The 20,377-nt window shown below is 38.5% G+C and overlaps 1 protein-coding gene across 1 annotated transcript in view; it reads left to right on the forward strand.

Moving 5' to 3' along the window:
- Positions 1 to 10,461, forward strand: part of DIAPH3 (diaphanous-related formin 3) — a 536,888-nt gene extending 526,427 nt beyond the window's left edge. The window contains 1 exon segment of the mRNA XM_012654946.1: positions 10,199 to 10,461. Coding sequence (XP_012510400.1) covers positions 10,199 to 10,461 — 263 coding nt within the window.
- The last annotated feature ends 9,916 nt before the right edge of the window (positions 10,462 to 20,377 follow it).

Here is a 20,377-nt window from a genome sequence, read left to right on the forward strand (position 1 = left end):
CCCTATGAAGTGAAAATAGCTCATACTTATTTGATGACTGACCATGATTAGTGTGCAATCTGTGACCATAGAACAAAGCCAAGTTTCCTAGTCCATGCAGGGGTGGGCCTTGTGATCTTGATTTTGGTAACTTTTTCTGTACCCTAGGGAACTACACTTCCCTATACAGGGACTTATAAATAAAGCATAGAAGTATTTTTAGTAAGTATGGGGAAATAAACACTATTAATTTCTATGAGGATATGGATTATTCCAATTTGAACTTTAATTCTTAACTAAAGTTTCAAAAATTATTTTTGTCATAATTTCTAAATTCTTTTTAGTAATATAAATTAACTTATAATAGTATAAAATTCAACTTGGGATAAAGTTACTCATCACAGAAATTTTCGGTAAAGATATCCAACCAAAAAAAAACTGTTATAGGTAAGAACTCTGTTAGAGGCCGGGCACGGTGGCTCACGCCTGTAATCCTAGCACTCTGGGAGGCTGAGGCAGGTGATTGTTTGAGCTCAGGAGTTCGAGACTAGCCTGAGCAAGAGCGAGACCCCGTCTCTACTAAAAATAGAAAAGAAATTAATCAGACAGCTAAAAATATATAGAAAAAATTAGCTGGGCATGGTGCCACATGCCTGTAGTCCCAGCTACTCGGGAGGCTGAGGCAGAAGGATCACTTGAGCCCAGGAGTGTGAGGTTGCTGTGAGCTAGGCTGACGCCACGGCACTCACTCTAGCCCGGGAAAAAGAGTGAGACTCTGTCTCAAAAACAAACAAAAAAAAAGAACCCTGTTAGAAACTCCAGGTTCCAGACCTGTGTTGTCCAATACAGTAGCCAATAGCCTTGACTCTTGAACTCTTGAATATAGTTAGTCCGAGTAGAGATGTTTTATATGTGTAAAGTACGCATTTGATTTGAAAGACTTTGTACAAAGAAAAAAAGTTAAAGATTTAATTTATATATTTTTTCTATTAATAATAGACATGACAGGGTCTTAAATGTTTCAAGGACTTAGCACCTAGCAAGATGGGCTAAAATACCTGTTGAAGTAACTAATGAATTGACTTAACCACAGCTCCAATTCATGATGTCTGGAGGAACAGTTGAAGGAACCATAGCTGTTTGGCTTAGAGAAGAGAAGATTGGAGGAATATAATATCTCTTATCAATTAGCTGAAGGGCTTATGGGTAGAAGAGGAATTAGATTTAATATAGCCCTAATGGAAAAAATTAGTAGGGCTAGTGACTAAGATTTCAGGATAAAAAACACTAGATAAATACAAGGTAAAACATGTAATTATTAGAGCTGTACAAAGGAAGAAAATATCGCCTTATGAGATTGCGAGGATATGACTGGAGTCTTCAGACTTAGGCTGGACAACCACTTGATAGGATGCTGGATAAATATAATTCAAGCATTGGACAGATGGTTCTACCAAGTAACTAGGGGTCTTTGTACATGATTTTACATTACATGATCCTGTGAATCAAAATGAAACGGAGTAGAAATAGCATAAGTTATTCAGAAGAAACATCTATACATTTGAAATATCTAATAAATGTTGAATAAAGAAGTATAAGAAATAAAGGAAAATACTTGAAAGCACACTATATGATACACTTGGAAATGGCTTCAGAAATATGTTTAGGTCCTAAAGTATTTATTTAGCTGGTTATTTTCCATTACAGCTCCCAAGTCATTAGCACAGGAAGTCAGCCTCTCCCCAAACCCTTCGTCTTAGTTAGTGAAGTACTCTTTCCATTTCACAATGTGTCTACTTGCCATGGCCTAATCATGTACCCCATGAACCATGAGGGCCCAAAGCTTGGATTGATTTGCCAGAGGCAACTAGCAAAGGCTTTGTGGCCTTGGCAGTTCATGAACTTCTCTAAACCTCAATTTTCTTATCTATAAAATGAAGTTGTCAATGTCTGTCTTTTGGAGTTGTTGTAAAATTTTAAGAATAGATATTATCAGATATAGAGTATGTGTTTAATAACTGTACTATCCAAATCATACCCCTGTATTATTTCTCTACCCTCTTCCTCATAAACCACCAGATTAACTGACCAAATCATTTATTACCTGGTATCTATTAGCTGACAGGCCATTACATGCTTTAGAAATATTTACTTAATAGCTGCTAAGCCACATACTGGTAACCACAAGTAAATAGTAGCCTGAAACAGCTGTCAATAATAGATAGCAGGACTGGTAAACAGCCACTATGGTTGGTTTCAGTATGTCAGTTTGAAGAGGAAGCTACTGTGGACATGAAAATTTGGTTTGAAAATGTATTATCTAAAGTAATGGTAGGGCATTTATGTAGAAATGTTTAGGGGTTCCATAGGGGATACAGTATTGAAGCTTTGTTCTCAGGGCTGGAAATGCAGATTTGGAGTCCTCTTCTTAGAGAAAATAGTTGAAACTGTGAGATCTTGGTAGAGAGAATGTAGAAAGGGCAGAAAAGTGGGCCAAGGCTCTAAGTCTGAAAAATGGCCATATTGAAAGTTATGACTGTTTGGGAGGGGTTGGGAAGGGAGAATAAATTACTAAAGAAGATTAAAAATAAATCATCAAAAAGTACAAGAGTGAGCATGGTAAAGGGCCATAACATGATATTAAATAGAATGTGTTAACCAGGAATCTTCAGATGTGAGTTTTGTCTCCAGCTCTGCCTGAAAGTTACATCAGCTACCTCAACTTTATGTAAAACAAGGTTAATATACCCACATTACCTTTCTCACAGGGGCATTATAAGAATCAAATGAGTAGATATATGGGGAAAGTGTTCGCAAACTATAGAATAGACATATATAAAGGTGAGGTGATCCTATTGATATTATTAATTATATAATAATAATTTTCAAAGTAATGCATAACATTATGCAATGAATCCTGATGTCAACTTCTTGGATTTAAGCTGGATTTCACAGATCACACAGTCCTCTAAAAGATTGCCCTCACTTGAATACCAGCTGTAAGTTTGAGGGTCCCTAGGCTACTCCACTTCTGACTACCTGGCTACAAATTTAGTGGTTTCTACTACCCCCTCAGTTTCAATAATTTGCTAGAATGACAGAATTCGAGAAAGCACTATGCTTACTATTACAGCTTTATTATGGCAAAAGAATGCAAATCAGAACCAGCCAAAGGGATAGACACATGAAGCTTCTGTTGGTCTCAGGGACACATCACCCTCCCAGCACATTGCTATGTGATGATAACAGAGTAGTGCAAACCAGGGAAACTGACCTGAACGTCGGAGTCCTGAGTTTACCTTGATGCTTTGTTACTTAGACATGATTGATTGAATTCTTGGCCACATGATTGAATTCAAACTCGATAATCACTTGGCTCAACGGCCCAACCCGCTAATCACATGATTGGTCTTTCTGGCTTGGCCAACTCCCATCCTGAGTCATTTATTACCGTAAACTATCCAGGGGCCCACCTTGAGTCACTTCATTAGCATAAACTATCAATCCATGGTTTAAAACTATAGGTCTGAGGGGCCTCCTGTGAGTAACAAAATTACAAGTGTTTAGAGTCTACCGCCTAGGAACTGGGACAAAGGCCAGCCAAATTCTTTATTATCCGCTTTCTAAACTGTTGCAAATATAAGAGAAAATGAGGCATGAGAAAATTCCATCGAGCGTAAGAATTTTGATGTTAGTGGTAATTTTGTAAGGAGCAATTTCAACAGAGAGTTATGAATGAAAGCCAGATGAGAATTGCTAACAATTGAGTGGAGAAGTGAGAAAGAGGGAAGCAGGTATGTAGAGGGGTGTCCAACTCAAGTAACTATTACAAATCAGAAAGATAAGCAGTTGAATAGAAGAGTTTATATTACCATCCTCTTTAGCAGCTAAACTTACCCTGGATGTCCTGTGCTCCGGAGTCTGCATCATTTCCAGCTTCCTTCTAGCCCTGCGCTCAATTCGAAAGACCCAGCATAGGAAATTGCAAAATGGCAGTGCTGTCTTTGAATTTTTATTTGAAGCATGGTGATATAGAACAAGAATGAAAAGAAATATATTTATATGAGTTTCTGCAAAGAGAGTTCTGCTTTAATTGTCAGTAATCTCCTATATTCAGAGATATCTATTTTTTTTAATCATCCTCTGCTTTGCCTATTTTGTTTGAATGGGGGGGAGTAATTGTTTTGTTTAGTTGTTTTGTTTTTACGTAATTGGTTTTAATAAGAGTTTCTGGCACTCCTGAAAGATTTTCACTATATACAAAATGACCTTTTGCTCTTTGTATCATTTTTATATATTTTCACTACACAAGATAAAATAAGCAGCAAAATGAAACCAAGGGAAGACAATTATTTATCACATCAGTAAATCAGCAGTAAGGAAAACCACAGGGATATGGGCTGCTGGTGGCCAGCAGTAACTTCCGTTATTGCATAGATTAAAAACATATATTTGTCACACACTTTACTATCATGTAGACCCAGTGGTGCTTTAAAAATTATATTTATGGGTCATTTTTTTCTTTCACCAAAGTATAGCCATTGCTGGGGTGAAACAAAACAGCTACTTAGTAGGTCAAAGTAATAGTTAAGAGCAAAAAGTAAAGAATTGTAAGGAAAGAGCAAATTTCTGGAAGACTGAATAGACGCAGTCAATTTAGGACACCAGAGTTCTATATTCTTCCTCCTGTCAAGGATGCCACGGGCTCACCATTGACCACAAAAGGCAAGAGCTCAGTTTTATATTCCATCTGAGAGTTGGCACGTCTGAGAAACCAGTGCCCATTAGAACCACGATGTGATAGGGGATCAATACTGACTTAAAGGAATAATGCCTCCTTCGGAGCCATAACTGATATTTCCTGCAGCAGAGAAGGCTTCCCCAAGGGCCATCACCGGGGCCTTAGTTAGTCTTGCCTTCTTAGCTCAAGAAGCATAAAAATTGTTGGCTGAAATATTTCCTCATTTACATGCCAAGTTGCATATATTTATATTTAATTTTTTGTCAGCAACTTTCCTATTTTCCTGTGTCTTTTGTGTGACTCAAGAAACAATGGAAATGTTAGTGCAGGATGGTGGAGTTTTTTTAAACTTTCTTTTTCATCCAAATCTATACCTTTCCAAAAGTCATGGGGGACCCAACACTGAGTGTAGTTTAAGGCCTTTATTCTCATTTTTAAGTCCAGTGGGTTTTCAGTATTTAAGAGCTGTTCAACTTTCCAACACTTGTCAACTCTTCACTCACCTTCAGAAAAGAAGCTGTGGCGGGGCTCCAGATTCAATTCTTAGCGTAAGAATCCTATGAGGAATTAAACTGAAATAAGTGAGTCTTCCTGTCTTAAAGGAAAATAGCATGTATTCTCATCCTGTTTATTTCCACAAAAACCCAAATACAAGATGTGTGGATTAGATTCCCTTAGTCATTTGGTACTAAGAATAGCAGCTGCTGCTTTGCCTTCTCTGTAGTACAATCACCATGGCCCTTGATCTTGGCAGTATTCCTAGATATATCATACATAGACATGAGTTGTAATATCTTAAAGAAAAAAAAGCCTAGGATTCGATTCATAAAATCATAGCATAAACTTCCTCTCTCTGGAAAATTAAGCAATCATCCTACTTTGCCTTAATGTTTTTAGTTTCCATTTAAAGTATGTGCGGTAAGGATTTGAGTTGAAAAGAAATACAAATGCTTCTCTTTTTATTGTTGGCTCAGTCTTACCTTTCATTGAGTCCATGTGTCCTAGTGTGTCATCTTGTATTTGTAGCTGCTGAATTTTATAGGAAAAGAATGAGCCCACCTGCCTCAAATCACTATTTATTTGTATCGCTGAGCACCTATAGAGAGTTCTATCCAACTTACAGTGTTGTGACATCCCCCTGTTGTTTGAAAGTCAATCATTTAGAAACTAAGTGCATGTTTTTGCATGGAATTTAGGTCTCCTGTTCAGCCCACATGAAGGCACCAGTAACAAACTTTCAAAATATAATAATGACAAAAGACACCTGGCCTTGAACCAACATTATAATGAGATTTCTACATAAAAGTGAACTTCCAACTTGGGAGCTTCCTCTACCTGTAATCATTTTCTCTAGTTGCAGTGGGATAGGCAATTCCTCCAACCCAACTTCATTTATCTGCTTTGCAATTTAAGATGAGACTCCCTCTATCCCACAGTTTTGGTCTCCCATGGCTGAGGACCAGGATGGGGGCTTCTAGGGTGCTGAGAGATTAATGTGAGGACTGGGAGTGAAGAGTTGTTATCTAGGAATTTCTAACAGAACTATAAACATCCTTTAAAAAGCCCTTGTGCACTTTCTTTTTTATTTCTTCTGTGGTCTCAGGAATGGCCTCTTTCCTTTTTATACTGTCTTGTCTGTTGCTTCTCAGGAAATATTCTTCACCTGAAACCACAGAGGAGATAAATACCATCTTAGTTTTTCTCTTATCACGTTGTCCCTAAAGCAAGCCCACAGCTATTTTGAGTTTTCTCAAAAGGGTAGAAATGCTTTTGGTTGCATTGGCCCATCCATTATTATTTACCTAAGCCTCCAAAGAAGTTCAAAAACCAAACACTAGAAGAAAAATGCAGGCTATGCTGGGCATTTCATCCTTGGATTTGATATAGATCCAGTAAAGGAGGACTAAGATGTCCAAATGGATATACAATCCTTGTTTTTGGCAACACGCAGTTCATTAGTGACCTTGACAAAAACAGTGTCAGAAGAGTAAAGGGTCAAAAGCATGATTGGAGTGGGTTCAAGAGAAAAATGGGGAAAGAAGAATGGAGACAGTAAGTATGGGCAGTTCTTTCAAGATATTTGTCTATAAAGGCAGCCAAGAATTGCGTTAGTAGCTGGAGCAGGATGTGGAGATAGATTTTTTTTCTCTAAAGATTAGGGTTATTACAGCATACTTGTATGCTGAAGAGAGTGATCAAATGGAGAAGGAAACCTTTATAATGCAGTAGAGAAAGGGCACAGCAGCCAGAGGATGTCCTTGAATAGACAAGAGAGAGTAGTATCTGGTGCTCGCCTTGAGGAGCTGTCCTCAGGGGAGCACAAAAGGTTGATTGATCCTAATAGGGTGTAGGAATGTATGTGTGTGCAGTAGGTGGATAATAGATGTTCGGGGAGCTCAGGTGCTTGTGGGAGTCCTCTTATGATTGCTTCTATGAATGAGTTAAATGAGAGTGAGAGAGGACATGTAGGAGTTTTGAAAAGAGAGGAGGAGGTGTGAAATAAATAGTTGTCTAGGAGAATGGAAGAGTGAATGGACTAGGGCACCAGGGACGGGTTTCATGAAAGACAATTTTTCCACCGACAGAGTGTGTGTGGGGGCGGGGGTGGAGGTGGAGCTTAGGTGGTGATGCGCGGCCTGGTTCCTAACGGGCCACCACAGACCAGTACTAGGCCACGGCCCAGGAGTTGGGGACCACAGGACTAGGGGACTGTAGTGGGATTAAGGCCGTGCTTTTGAAGTTCATAGTCACGAATTTAAGTGAGACCAGGAAAGAAAAGGAGGATATGAGTAACCTTGGACATATTGTGGCAAGGTAGTTTACATAGATATACTATCTGCTTTACAAAGTTGTTGCAAGAATTCAATGTGTCAAGAAGCATTTTAAAGCATAAGTACAGGACACCATTATTATGAAACTTAGCTTTGAATTACTTAGCACATTTCTTTGGCAAAAAGCTTTTCAAATTTCTTTAAGACAGCCTCAAGTATCTCTAGAGAAAGCATTTGGCTTTAGCCACTGATTTACTCAGTCACTAAGTCTAGGAAAATGACTTAACCTCCTTTTCCTTTTACCCCTCGATCTGTAAGCTAAGGGTGGTAATGTTTAAAGTGCAACAAATGCTTATAAACAAAGGTGCTATCTAATACAAGCTATTCATAAGATGATATTTCAGCCCTTGCTGGTATGGTCACCAGTAAGTCAGAGGTCAGAGCCTCTGAATAAGCCCTAAGCCTTTGGTGGGGATTGCTTCCCTTAGAAAGCTTCGAAAAAGGAAGGAAAGGAAAGTATATCTAAGTAGGTGTCACCTACATTCTTTCCTTTAATCCTCACAGCTATTCTTTGAGATTGATTATTAATTAGAACCTGAGACTATGAAAGAAGTTAAGGATCTGTTTTCACTTTGTGACGTATGGAATTGGGCTTGAAACAGTATAGTCATAGAAGCTGTAGGATTTATGTATATATATATTCATATTTAAGATCCATATTTTGGACAGTTAAACCTCTTATCTGCCATCAAACATTTAACTAGAATTTCCCATTAGCAGAATAAACTGGTTTGTTTGGAAATATCATCATGATGGAGTACTTTATAAGAAATCAAATGATAAGAACAGATAGGAATATTTGGGGGAAAGAGCAGTAATCTGGCTAAAAATCTGCATTTAGCTACAAATTCAGGTTTCAAGCACCCTTTGGGAGAGGAGGGTGGATGCCAGAAAAAAAAAAATTTACATGGTCATGGAAACTACAGGAATACCACGTCCACTGTGCTCTTTCCCGCAAACATGATATGTACATTATAAGCTACAGAGCATAAATGCCTTTAAGAGAAAATCACTGCCCTATTAGATTTTGATTTTTGAGTAACAATTGCCCACCTGATAGAGAAAGTGATAGGAAAAGTATATTTATTTTCTTCCAACAGCTAAAAGGTGATCATACTTCTAAAATTTGTTCAGATTGTCCAAGAAAGAGTGTAAAATCCTCATCCATCACTGGAAGCCCCTGGTCAGGAAATGACAGTGCAGTAAATATCTTCAGCAGCCACCTTTTAATGTACAAGCTGTTTTCAGTTGGAATTTTCAGCACTCACATAAAACACAATGTCATGAGTGACTGCTTGTGCTCCAAAGTCATTACTGTTGGGATAATGGAACATCTCTCAGCGAATAACCAAAAACTTTAAATGTCATGTCAAGTTTGTTGAAGCCATTTTCAAGCCCCTTTCAAGGTTACATGAATATTGAGGGTGTCTATTTTTTAAAAGTTGGAGATCTATGAGAAAGATCACTCATAAGGCTGTGCAGTGTGAGAGTCAGTTAATTAAAAGAAAATCTCAGTCTCTTTGGGAAAGTCAATCAGCCAGTGCCATTTAATCATTAGCTATTGCAGCTCTCTCCTTTTAGCCTTGATAAATCAGGATTTCTATCTAATAAAAGAATATTCTTGTGTATATGTGTACATGTATGTATATACAGGGATGTATATACTTGACAATTATGTTATGACATAATTCTGATTTGCTAGGAAGTTTTAATAATTTATATACCAAATACATTATTTCTTTTAAGGGAAATCATTGACTTTAAAATTCTTATTAGAAATTTTTCTCCTTGCTTTTGTTAAAGGAAATTAATCTCATTTCATTCAAACTAATGCTTATCTTGGATCATAGAGTATGAAAATAATTTCTTTATCCAACATTTACTTATTGAGCACCTACTTTGCACTAGGGCCATTCTAGGCACTGAAGCTACAGCTGTATTTAAAATAATGTCCCTTACACAGTAGAGTAATAGACATTGGAGACTTGGAAGGGTGAGAGGGGGAGGAGGAGTGAAAAACTACTTAATGGACACAACGAACACTATTCAGGTGATGGTTACACTAAAAGCTGAGACTTCGCATCTATGCAGTATATCCATGTAACAAAACTGTACTTGTACCCCCTAAATCTATAAAAATTTTAAAAATAGAAAAATAAAATAAAAATATCCCTGATGTCTTGAAGCATACATTCTAGTAAAAGACAGACGGTGGACAAGTAAACAAATATATGATGTGTTAAGCCATCATGGGTCCTGCGAAAGAAAACACGAGGGGATAGAGCAATGCACAAGGTGAGGGCGATTTTAGGTGAATGGTTAGGGAAGGCCTCTCCACTGAGGTGGTGTTTGAGACCTGAATGAAATGTGAAACGAAGCCATGACAATTACCAATGGCAGGCATTTCAGGCATAAGGGAAGAAGGCAATAGGCATTAGTGCTAATGAAATGATTGTCTATTATATTTTAGTTTATTTTTAACGTATGTGTGTTTATTTTAAACCTACTTATTCTGTTCAATGTTTCTTTGTTTAGTCTAAGAGGACTTGTTTATTGAAGATAATTATTTTAAATTTATGTTTCATAATGTGCACAGTCCTTGGTTATCGTGGTGATAAGTTTTATGTTTCTTTCTTCCTTACTGTAGAAAATCAGAAAGCGCAGTTGACAGAAGGGTCACGTTCACACTACAATATCAATTGCAACTCAACAAGGACTCCAGTCGCCAAGGAGCTTAATTATAATCTAGACACTCGTACGTCTGCAGGGAGGATCAAGGCAGTTGAGAAGAAGGAAGCCTGTAATGCAGAAAGCAACAGAAAAAAGGAAATGGAACTTCTTGGCTCTGTTTCTAAAAACGAATCAGTTCCCGAAGTTGAAGCCCTGCTGGCAAGATTACGAGCTTTATAAGTTAAACTGGTAAAAAATGATTAAGCTAAATATAAAGCCATGCTCTAAGCTATAACACTTGAAAAAATTGCTTTTATATAAGTGACTTTATATAGTTTTAAATTATGATATATATTAGAAAAGTAAAGCTAAATACATGATTGCAATGCTTTTTCTATATACTTGAGGGTTTGGTTTATTCAAGATTATAATGGGCTTAATGCTTTTTTTGTCTCCTGGTATTCATCTGTTCTATATTTGGTGGTTAAATTATACATATTGCTTTAGAGAGCAGGTAGGTGGCCATGTGTTCAGCAATGTGTCCTTAAGAAAATACCATCTTTCTAAGCCACCGGAATTTTTACTATTTTTAATATTAATGAATGTCAAGTTATCAACCTCAACTCTTGCTACATATATATTCCATGTATATTGTTTATAAGGCTCAGGGTAAAACCTGGGATTTACATGATACCAGCACAATGTCAGAAACATATAAATGAATATATCAGAGCTAGCTATAATATAAGGAAATGACAGGTAACCCCATTATCATCGTTGTTGAATTCTTGTTAAGAAGACCCTGTAGGAGACTGTAAGGCAATTGTGCACATTTTTTCCAAAAATGATGCAATAAGAATGTACATACTCTCTTTGAAAAATGTATGAGCTTTTGTGTAAAGTGGATATATACAGTTATTACAGTGCTGCCAAAACTCTTGGTATTAGCTGAGAGAGTATTTTTCCCCTGGTAATTATGACTCTTGGATAAAATTGACATTTTGAAACTTCCCAAGTAACAAAATTTTTGATTTCTGTGAACAAACCTGGAATTACAATTTCTCTGATCTGACAATCAATAACTTTAACAAAGATCTAAATAAGTGTTTCAAGGAAAGTTTTCATATGCAAATGTAATTTTACCTCATTTGGGCATCATTGCTCTGTTAATTCCATGTCAAAGAAAATAAACTTGCTACTTGCACTAAATGAAATAAAAATTGCTTTCTTTTCTTATACTCTCTCCTCTTTCCCCTCCTTTCTTTTCTTGACACATTCTGTGGGTAAGCTGGAGATAGACCGTGCTGTACAATCTGGGTAAGCATCGGCTTTGCTCTATTATGTGTAATGAGTGAGTGACTGCTCTTTTACCTTCAGTTAAAAAAGCAGCTATATGGAACTAGTCTGGTGAGGTCCACTGCTTTTTATTTCCTTAAGTTGCCACCTCTTTTCAACTCCAAGTTAATAAAGTTAATTAATTAGAACTATGAACCAAGCCCTATTTATAGACATTGGGGAAGAGAGTGTTATCCATAGCCAATGTAGGAATAAATTTGTTCCTTTATGTATTGCTGAAATGTGCATTTTTGCCCTCTAGTTGCAATTTCTATTTTCCTGAAAACAAATCTTAAAAATCAAGAAAGGTGAAGGACATTTACACATTTAAGCAGACAGCAGCTCTGACAACAAGGCAGGATTGTTTTGTGTAGAAGAGAAGTTAAATGAAAGAATTCTCACTATCAGTTCTTAATGTGACTTTGCAGATTTGGGCTTTTCAGAAACGAAACTTAAATTTAACTAGATAGTTTGGACACACCGGGCAGCCGGTAAACACTGTGGAAACTTGGGAACAGGTGGCAGCCACAGGGGAGAAGAAGCCTGGCAAGTAAAGGAAGTGAAGATGACATAGACTCCTGAGGGCAGAGGAAGGCAGAAAAGTCCAGCAACAGAGCAGTCAGGCCCCAGAGCATCTGTCCGCAGGAGCTGCAGGACACCCTTCAAGCAAGAGGACCAGGACTCTGAGGCTAGCAAAGCACCAGCAGCGATGGCCTCCCACAGGTCAGCAGCCAGCACTCCCTCTCCCTCGATGACAGGAGCTAGTTCTGAGACAGACCATAGCTGTAGAGAGGAAAACTCACAACAACTGACAGAGGTTAAGTGCAAACTCAAGGAACAGTTCATTTTTTGTTGGAGATACACATTTCCTTGGTAAATGCCTGCTCAAGAATGGGCAAGGGGTATAATTAGGGTTTTAAAATTCATAATATTCCTTTAGCAAACTGTAGGTGAAAACCATAGCAATGACCTTTAATTTGAGGGCAGACATTGAGGTATAATTTTGTGTTTCTGTGCAAAGTTTGTTCAGCAGGTATGATGGTTAATTTTATGTGTCAACTGGACCAGACACAAGGATGCTCCAGACAGCTGGTAAACCATTATTTCTGGGTGTGTCTGTGAGGATGCTTCTGGAAGAGATTAGCATTCGGACCAATAGACTAAGTAAAGAAGATGACTCTCATCGATGCAGATAGGCATCATTCAATCTGTTGATGCTAGAATAGAATAAAAAAGCCGAGAAAGGGCAAATTTGCTCTCTCTACTTGAGTTCAGACATCCATTTTCTCTTGCCCTTGGACATCAGCCCTCCTGGTTCTCAGGGCTTTGGATTCGGTCTGTGACTTACACTGCTGGCTCCCGTGGATTCAGGCCTTTGGATTTGGACTGGAATTATACCACCAGCTTTCCTGGGCCCCTAGCTTGGAGATGGTAGGCTGTGGGACTTTTTAGCTTCTATAATCACTTGATCCAATCCTTCATAATCTCTTTCTCTCTCCCTCTGTGTGTGTGTATGTGTGGGTATGTATACTATTTCTTTGAAGAACCCAGCAGGTAAAATTCAAAATCATCTGATATAGCTCAATGCTCTTGACAAGGATGTCCCATCCAGTTCAATGACAAACCCCAGGTAGATTATTCTCCCCTTTTTCATGTCAATGGAGAGAATTTAGCTAGAACACACAGACAACTAAGTGATCATTAAGTCAACTAAGTGTTGCCCAAAAGCAATAACCAACTGATAACAAGTTTTCCCGATCATATATGTAAAGTAATTTGAAAATAATGGAAGCAATCTTATTAGATTTGCTTATATGTTCTTTTTTGTTAACATATTTGAATATTTAAACAAAATATATTGAAAACATCTAGTATTTATATGAGGAAGTAGACATTTCAATAATTCACATCAAAATTTTCTGATAAATCTGGAAAATGCAATTATTTATACCAAGTTACTCCAAACCTCTTTTAGTTGTTAATATACTATTTATTCAAAAACAGGAATTATTAATTACTTTAAATTACTAGTTCAGCCATAAATGATTATTTCCTGGGTGATTCATTTTTATTTTAAAATGTCATAATCCAAAGGAGATCCAAGTTTACTAATTAGAAACTAAATCATTTATGCTACACTATACATCTGTGTATACTATACAGTCTATGTTAAGCTTTCTTTTATATGTGAACACATGTAGACTAGAAGCACATTTGGTAATAAGTTTTGTGGCAAACTTTTATATGGACAGTATGACTTTTGGAAAGTGGTAGGTCCCAATATGTAAACTGCTAACATGATTGAAAACCAAAAAATGACATTTTCTTTTTCTTTCATATAAATTACTTAAAATTTTGAGATCTAGGAATTGTAGCTGGCAGTGACTCAGTATTCATTTTTGTCTTGTGAATTGTTAAATGCTGGCTGTACATGCTACGACCAGGCATGGGTGTTCTTAAAATATGTCCTAGGGCCAAATTGTTCAACCGTTTTGTTCTCAGAGTTACTATGTAACAAAACACGTGAAGTTGCCAAAGAACTACAGAGATTGGATGGCATTTCAGAATTGAATCCAAATCTTTCCCTGAAATGAAAATAATGGAGCCTTAATCCATGAAATTTCATTATTTTTAAACAGACCTTTGTCTTTTAAAGGGGGTATAAGGAGGTTAAAACTAGGGTGGGAAATATGGTTTGAAATAGAAAAAAGTCAGCTGTGTCATCTAATTAGGATTTAACTGTAGAGGCCTCTTTGTCTCCTATTCAGCTATTGTTGTTTTTAAAGAAGCAGGTTCTTACTCTGTTGCCCAGGTTGAAGTGCAGTGGCATGATCATAGCTTACTACAACCTTGAATTCCTGAACTCAAGCAATCCTCCTGCCTCTGCCACTGAAGTAGCTAGGACTACAGGTGCGTACCACCACACCCAGCTAATTTATTTTTTGCAGAGATGGGGTCTCGATATGTTGCCCAGGCTGGTCTGTAGAGATTGGGTCTTGATATGTTGCCCAGGCTGTTCTCCAACTCCTGGCCTCAGGCAACTCTCCTGCCTCAACTTCCCAAAGCACTGGGATTACAGGTGTGAGCCACTGCACCCGGCCGTATTCAGCTAATTATATTTGAGTGTCATCTTTTACTTCAACAGTAGCCTACCTTTAGGCATCTCCAAGAGGCAAGAACTTAAAAGGACTCTTAGTTTCTTCCAGGGAACCTTAAAATAATAGCTATTTTTCCTCTATCCATCTTGAAACCCCAAACATTGAACAAAAGTGTTTTAAAAGCCTCAGATATTTCCTTCTTATAATTAATAATATTAACAACATTCTCTATGTTCCTACAGATCTACGTTATTCTTATTTGAAATCTAATTTTTTAAAAGGTATTCTGATGAAAGAGTTGGAAGCCAGGTATCTAGATTATCTCTTCAAGGCAGATTATTCACATTCATTTACAATAACCTTTTAAAGTATTTTAATAAGTCCCTGTTGAGTTACTTCACTTTTTAAAAAATTATTTAAAGATTGAGACTTTCCACTTGTCTCTTGACATTTTTATCCCATGTTATATGTGGGATAAATAAATTTCTAAAAATTTCTTCTTTCTCCTTGCTTCCTAACTACGGGTTACTAAAATTTATTTTAAAGGTGAATCTCCAGTAAGAATCTATCTCATCTTAATATTTTATGTATAACCTGGGTAGGCGTGATTGGTGGTCAAATATGAAGCCTATGATAGGAAGCTCTAATAAAATAATTAGATTTCAGCAGATTCAAACAAATATTCTAGTGAAGTATTTCTTGAGATCAGGACGTAGTCCTTAGATATGTATATTACAGTTAATTTCTCCCCAAAGTGTCTGCTTTCTCACAGGCATGACTGCTTCTGGTGGAGTGTATCCATCTTTGCATCAAAAAACAGAAAATTGACCATAAATATGTAATACCATGTGTATTTAATTTAGTACACTTAATAACATTCATAAAGGCAAACATAGCTAAGTATAGGTATTTATCAGTATACAGAAATGTCTATTTACATACTTTGTAATTATTTCCTTTCAAGGCTCAGTATGTGCAAAGCATTCTCTACTAAAATACTTCAAAATTAGGCAACAAAAGCTTAGACTTCATAATTAAAGTACCCAAGTCAACAGGGAAGCTTGATTTTAAAATGGGAAGTTTCTTTCGTTCCCTTGTTTCAGGCACAAATATGTGGCCCTTTCATTGCAAAACCAACTAGGTGCCTAATAAAAGCAAACAGGTGCCTCTCCAGCCTGAAGAAAATGACATTTTCTTTGGAGGGTCTCATCTTGAATACTTTCTTTTCCTTAATGACCTAACAAGAGCCATTCTGATGATTGTAAGAGCCATGACTGACATTGCACACCTGCGGCCTACCCAGAGCGTAAGGGTCCAATTTGACTGTGATAATAAATAAAATCTTGTCGTACTATTATAGGATGTTTGGCAAGGACAAGAATTAAGGCACCTTTATAACTCCCCAAGGAATGTGGTGGTATTTCTAATGTGATCTCACACATCATTCTGTCCTGCCTGACCTTCCTTGTATCACCCTCCTGAATTATAGCTCGTATCCGTTACCCTCTCCCTCTTCCACAGCCTCTCCCCAAAATAAAGAATTGCTGACCTGAAGAAAACAAATCTAGTTTTTTTAAAAAAAAAAAAAAACTTTTTAAGAAAGTCAGTTAAAATGTTCTAGAAGTCACTCCATATGTTTTCTGAAGAACATTTACTGCCTCCATGAGACTAAATGTTGTGTCTCACTTTATGAAATGAATTCTGAAGGTCTGGTAGAGATCAAAGGACCTCGTCAAGAAGTGTCCAGCTTCATTCCTTAACAACTTCTGGGGCCCAGGGTGTTACAGGAAACATTATGTATTCACCAAGTCCACACTTTCCCTCCCTGTTTTTCAGTGATTAGTTCCTTTATCCTGGCAGTCAATGGGGAAAGTTGCCTCTCAGACATTTCCTTATGAATCTGCCTAGAAAAGGAGTTTTTTTTATGTTGTAGTAGCTTTTCTCATGCTCTCCAGAGATGCTTAACAACTTCTGTCTGATGAGCCAAAGGAGGGCACACTTCAAGGACACTTGAGCAGAAAGATATTAGTCGTGCATGGGAATGGCAGGCGTGCCTGCAGAGCCCTAATGCCCTGTTCATGTAGGATAAACTCACTCAGGATGACTGTTCTCTGCGCATGCCCAGATACAGCACAAGGAAGGCAAAGCTAGATTTTGACAAGCCCCGTCCTCCTGAGAAGCTGGACTTTTGCTACCGCTTATGGCTTCTCTCTCTGTTACTGAGTCTCCTTTGAATTCCTTAGGTGGATGGTAACAGCAAAATGTTGCCCTTCCAAGGGAATATTTGCATTTTAACTTACATCTAACCTATAAGGGTTGAAAGTCTACTGATGGAGAATTGAGAAGCAACGAACTGAGGGAATCTATGCTCACGTATTAAACTGAACCCTGAATTGCACCTCCCTCTTGGAGTTCTTTCAGTCTGAATACCCTTGTTACCACTGCTCTGGTCTTCAAGGGGAGCTACTTCCCCTTCAATGCTGGGGCCAAAGCATGGACCAAAGATCCTCGATTCTTCTTCATGGAGTTGAGACAGGGTGGGTCTTTCAAAAGACTCGCTCTGAGTAGAAAAGTGGAGGGTCAGATAGGAGCCACAAGAAATAGAAAGGCATGCAAGCTAATAATGGTTTTCATCCTCCACGGCAAACACGCACCTCTCATTTTTAATTAATTTATGTTTTGTTGATGTTTATTTTACCTACAACTCATGGAACTCTGGCAGCCCCTCTCATTTTGAGGAGAAGCTGGTGAGTGCAGTCCTCCAGTAGGACAGCAGATGATGAAGGGGACTAAGGGCCCGTTCCTGAAACAATTCAGTTCCCTCACAGCTTCAGGTATTTTGCAGAAATAGCAACCATTGATTCAGTCCTGCAAATTACATCCCACATGTCCATGAGGATTGTTGGGGCATGTTGGCCTTTGCTGAACCTCAGAAATAAGACATCAGGCCTTGCCTGAACTCTATAGTTTTGTCAGCCCTGCTAGAGTGAGTTGGACCTTTGATTTGATGTCCTCGTTGATTTGGATATTTGGTTCCTTCGCTATAAGCTACATGATGTAAATAGCAACGACCTTCAGACGCCACACTTCCAACTGGCCCACTTAGTACGTTGACTGCAGGGGATTGGGGGACAGAGACCATGCACGTATACAGAGTTAAGAGGGGGCAGAATAAAAAGCATGAGATCAAAGGGGATTTGCTGAACGGTGCAAAAAGTGGGAGTCCTCTGCAGAGACGGCTAGAAGTGATACAGACACACGAGGGTGTCTGTGTGGAGGAGGCAGGACTCGTAGGGGACAGGAGAGCTGCCTTCAAATCCTTAAAGGATTCATACGGTAAAGATAATGAACTTATTCTCTGTGTCTCCAGAGAATAGAGCTAAAGCCAACAGATAAAAATAAAGTATGCTGTATCTGGGAAGGCATTTGAGCTGCAGAGCTGCCTGGTGATGACAGAGACTGTCCTTAAAGGTTATAAAGTCATTGGGCCTTAGAATACGAGCCTGTTCTTTTGAGGAACATTGAGGTCGTCTAGCTGGAGCCCCTTATCCCCCTCCTGACACGGGGGAGGTGACTTGTCCCCGCTGGCGACCTCGTCTCCTCGCTCTTCCACTCCCTCCCTGGTCACGCAGCCTCCCTCATTAGCCAAGCTACCTCGCAAGCAGAGGCCAGACTCGGGTTGGCTGAGAGCTAATAAAGGAATCCATTTCTCAGGTAGGAAGTTGGCATCTATGAGCTCCGAAGGACTTTATCACTCTTAGAATCTGTGTTCTGTGATTTTATGGAATCATAAGTGGGCACCCTAGCCGAGGGCTTATCACCTTCTTCTCACCGTCACACACTCCGCTTGCTTATCTTCCTGAGGGACATAATAACTGTCTTGGTTTATTCATGTGCCTGCACTGGGTCTTGTAACTGATATAAATCAGCCCTACCCTAGGAAAGCGTGGTCTGGACAGCCTCGTGGCAGGAGCACCTGCTCGGGATCCGGGCTTGTGCACTGCCTGGGTCTGAGCGGCAAAGCAGCGCACACCCAGTGTGTGGGGATGCAGTGAGTAATAAAACACGCACTGACATGGGTTGTGCACTGACTGACACACCAGGCGCCATGCCGCGCTTGTATGTGCATCTCATTTTATGCATATAACAATCTTAGGAGGAGGAATTGCTATCGGAGCCTCATTTTACCAGTGAAGAAACGAATGTGTAAAGAAGTTAAGTAACTAACCTATGGTTGCACAGCTAGTAAATAAGCGAATAGGATAAGAATCTAGGCATTCCCAAAGTCTAGACCCTGTGATCTTAAATTACATTGTCTCCCTGCGCGACTGTAAACTGCCCCTGGAACATCACCCAGGGCTCAGCACCAAACACCTGGCCTCCCTGTGCCTTTGTGTGCAGTTTTGTAGTTGCCCTCATACAAGACTCTCCCCACTCAGCTTCGTCATTTTGTTCCAAAACGCTATGAATCTTCAGAATACCTGTGTACAAAGATAACAATGGATAAATTTCTCATTCAAACTCCTGTCATCTCTACTCCTCTTTCAGTATAATATTGTCAGGTAATCATACATATAAATTTAAGGTGAATGAGCTTAAACATGAACATTTGCTGCCATAGTTGGTCAAATGACCAGCAGTTGACAGGAATCTGAGGTCCTCTGAGGTTGGTCAACTTCCCATGCACGGCTCCCACTAGGAATCCTTGTCCTGCACAGGTAATGCTTGTCAGACCCTCCGTGTTTGGAAGACTCACGAGACTTCTGTAAGTAAGGAATATACAAGAGATGAGTTCTTCCCAAATCGTTAGCCTCTCTACGAAATAACATTGTTCATCGTTTTTGTTTTTCCCTTGGCTTCCGTTTTTCTTTTCCTCTTTTTCTGAATTTAGGGGAAAATGGAAGCACAATACATAAGTAGTAACTTTGACAAGACTTATTTTTGTAGGAACAATCACTTTGTTTAAAATAGGCCTTTTAAGAATATCTAAAAACTAGAGTACATTTGAATGTTTTTTTTTTATTCAGAATGTGTAAAGTTCTAAGGAGACTGGTCCACTCATGAAAGTTTTCCTCACACCTTTGATTAGGAGTAAGCCGTACATTTTGGAATAACATATTTTGAGAAATTTCTGAATTTCACCGTTGGATAACAGGCCATTTACGTCCCAATCATACTGAAGGTAAGAGATTTATTGTAGATGAACTGAACTTGGAATGGCCCTCCCACAGTGCACTTTTTCTATTCCATAGCCAGCAATACTGACAAATAAATAATTGAGCTTTCTGAGACGACTTGAAAAGCAAATTTGTCCATTGTTACTAAAGCACTGCAGTATAGGGGTCCTATCTGTCTATCCTTTCTGTTCCCACAGTTTAATCCTTCTAAAGTTAAAAGTCTCTGACATTATCCTCTGCACGCAGATCTAGCACCATATGTATCCACTATCTGATTTGCTTACAGAGAACAAGAATATCTGCAGTGTCCTGTAGGATACCTGACATAAAGTTCAATAAAATTTACTTCAGTTGTGACAAAAATATTTAATGAACAATCTGTTCAATGAAAGAAGATCAAGGGATCCATTAGAGAAAGATCTTGGTTTATTCTTAGATAACTCTTACCCTTTTGTTAAATGCCATGTATGTTTGTAAAATAGTGATTAGATGAAAGAGGCCGTCATAAGCTGTTTGGATGGCAATCCTAAACATAAACCCTTTCTC

This window comes from Propithecus coquereli, unplaced genomic scaffold, assembly GCF_000956105.1.
Source record: "Propithecus coquereli isolate 6110/MARCELLA unplaced genomic scaffold, Pcoq_1.0 Scaffold453, whole genome shotgun sequence".
Taxonomy (NCBI): domain Eukaryota; kingdom Metazoa; phylum Chordata; class Mammalia; order Primates; family Indriidae; genus Propithecus; species Propithecus coquereli.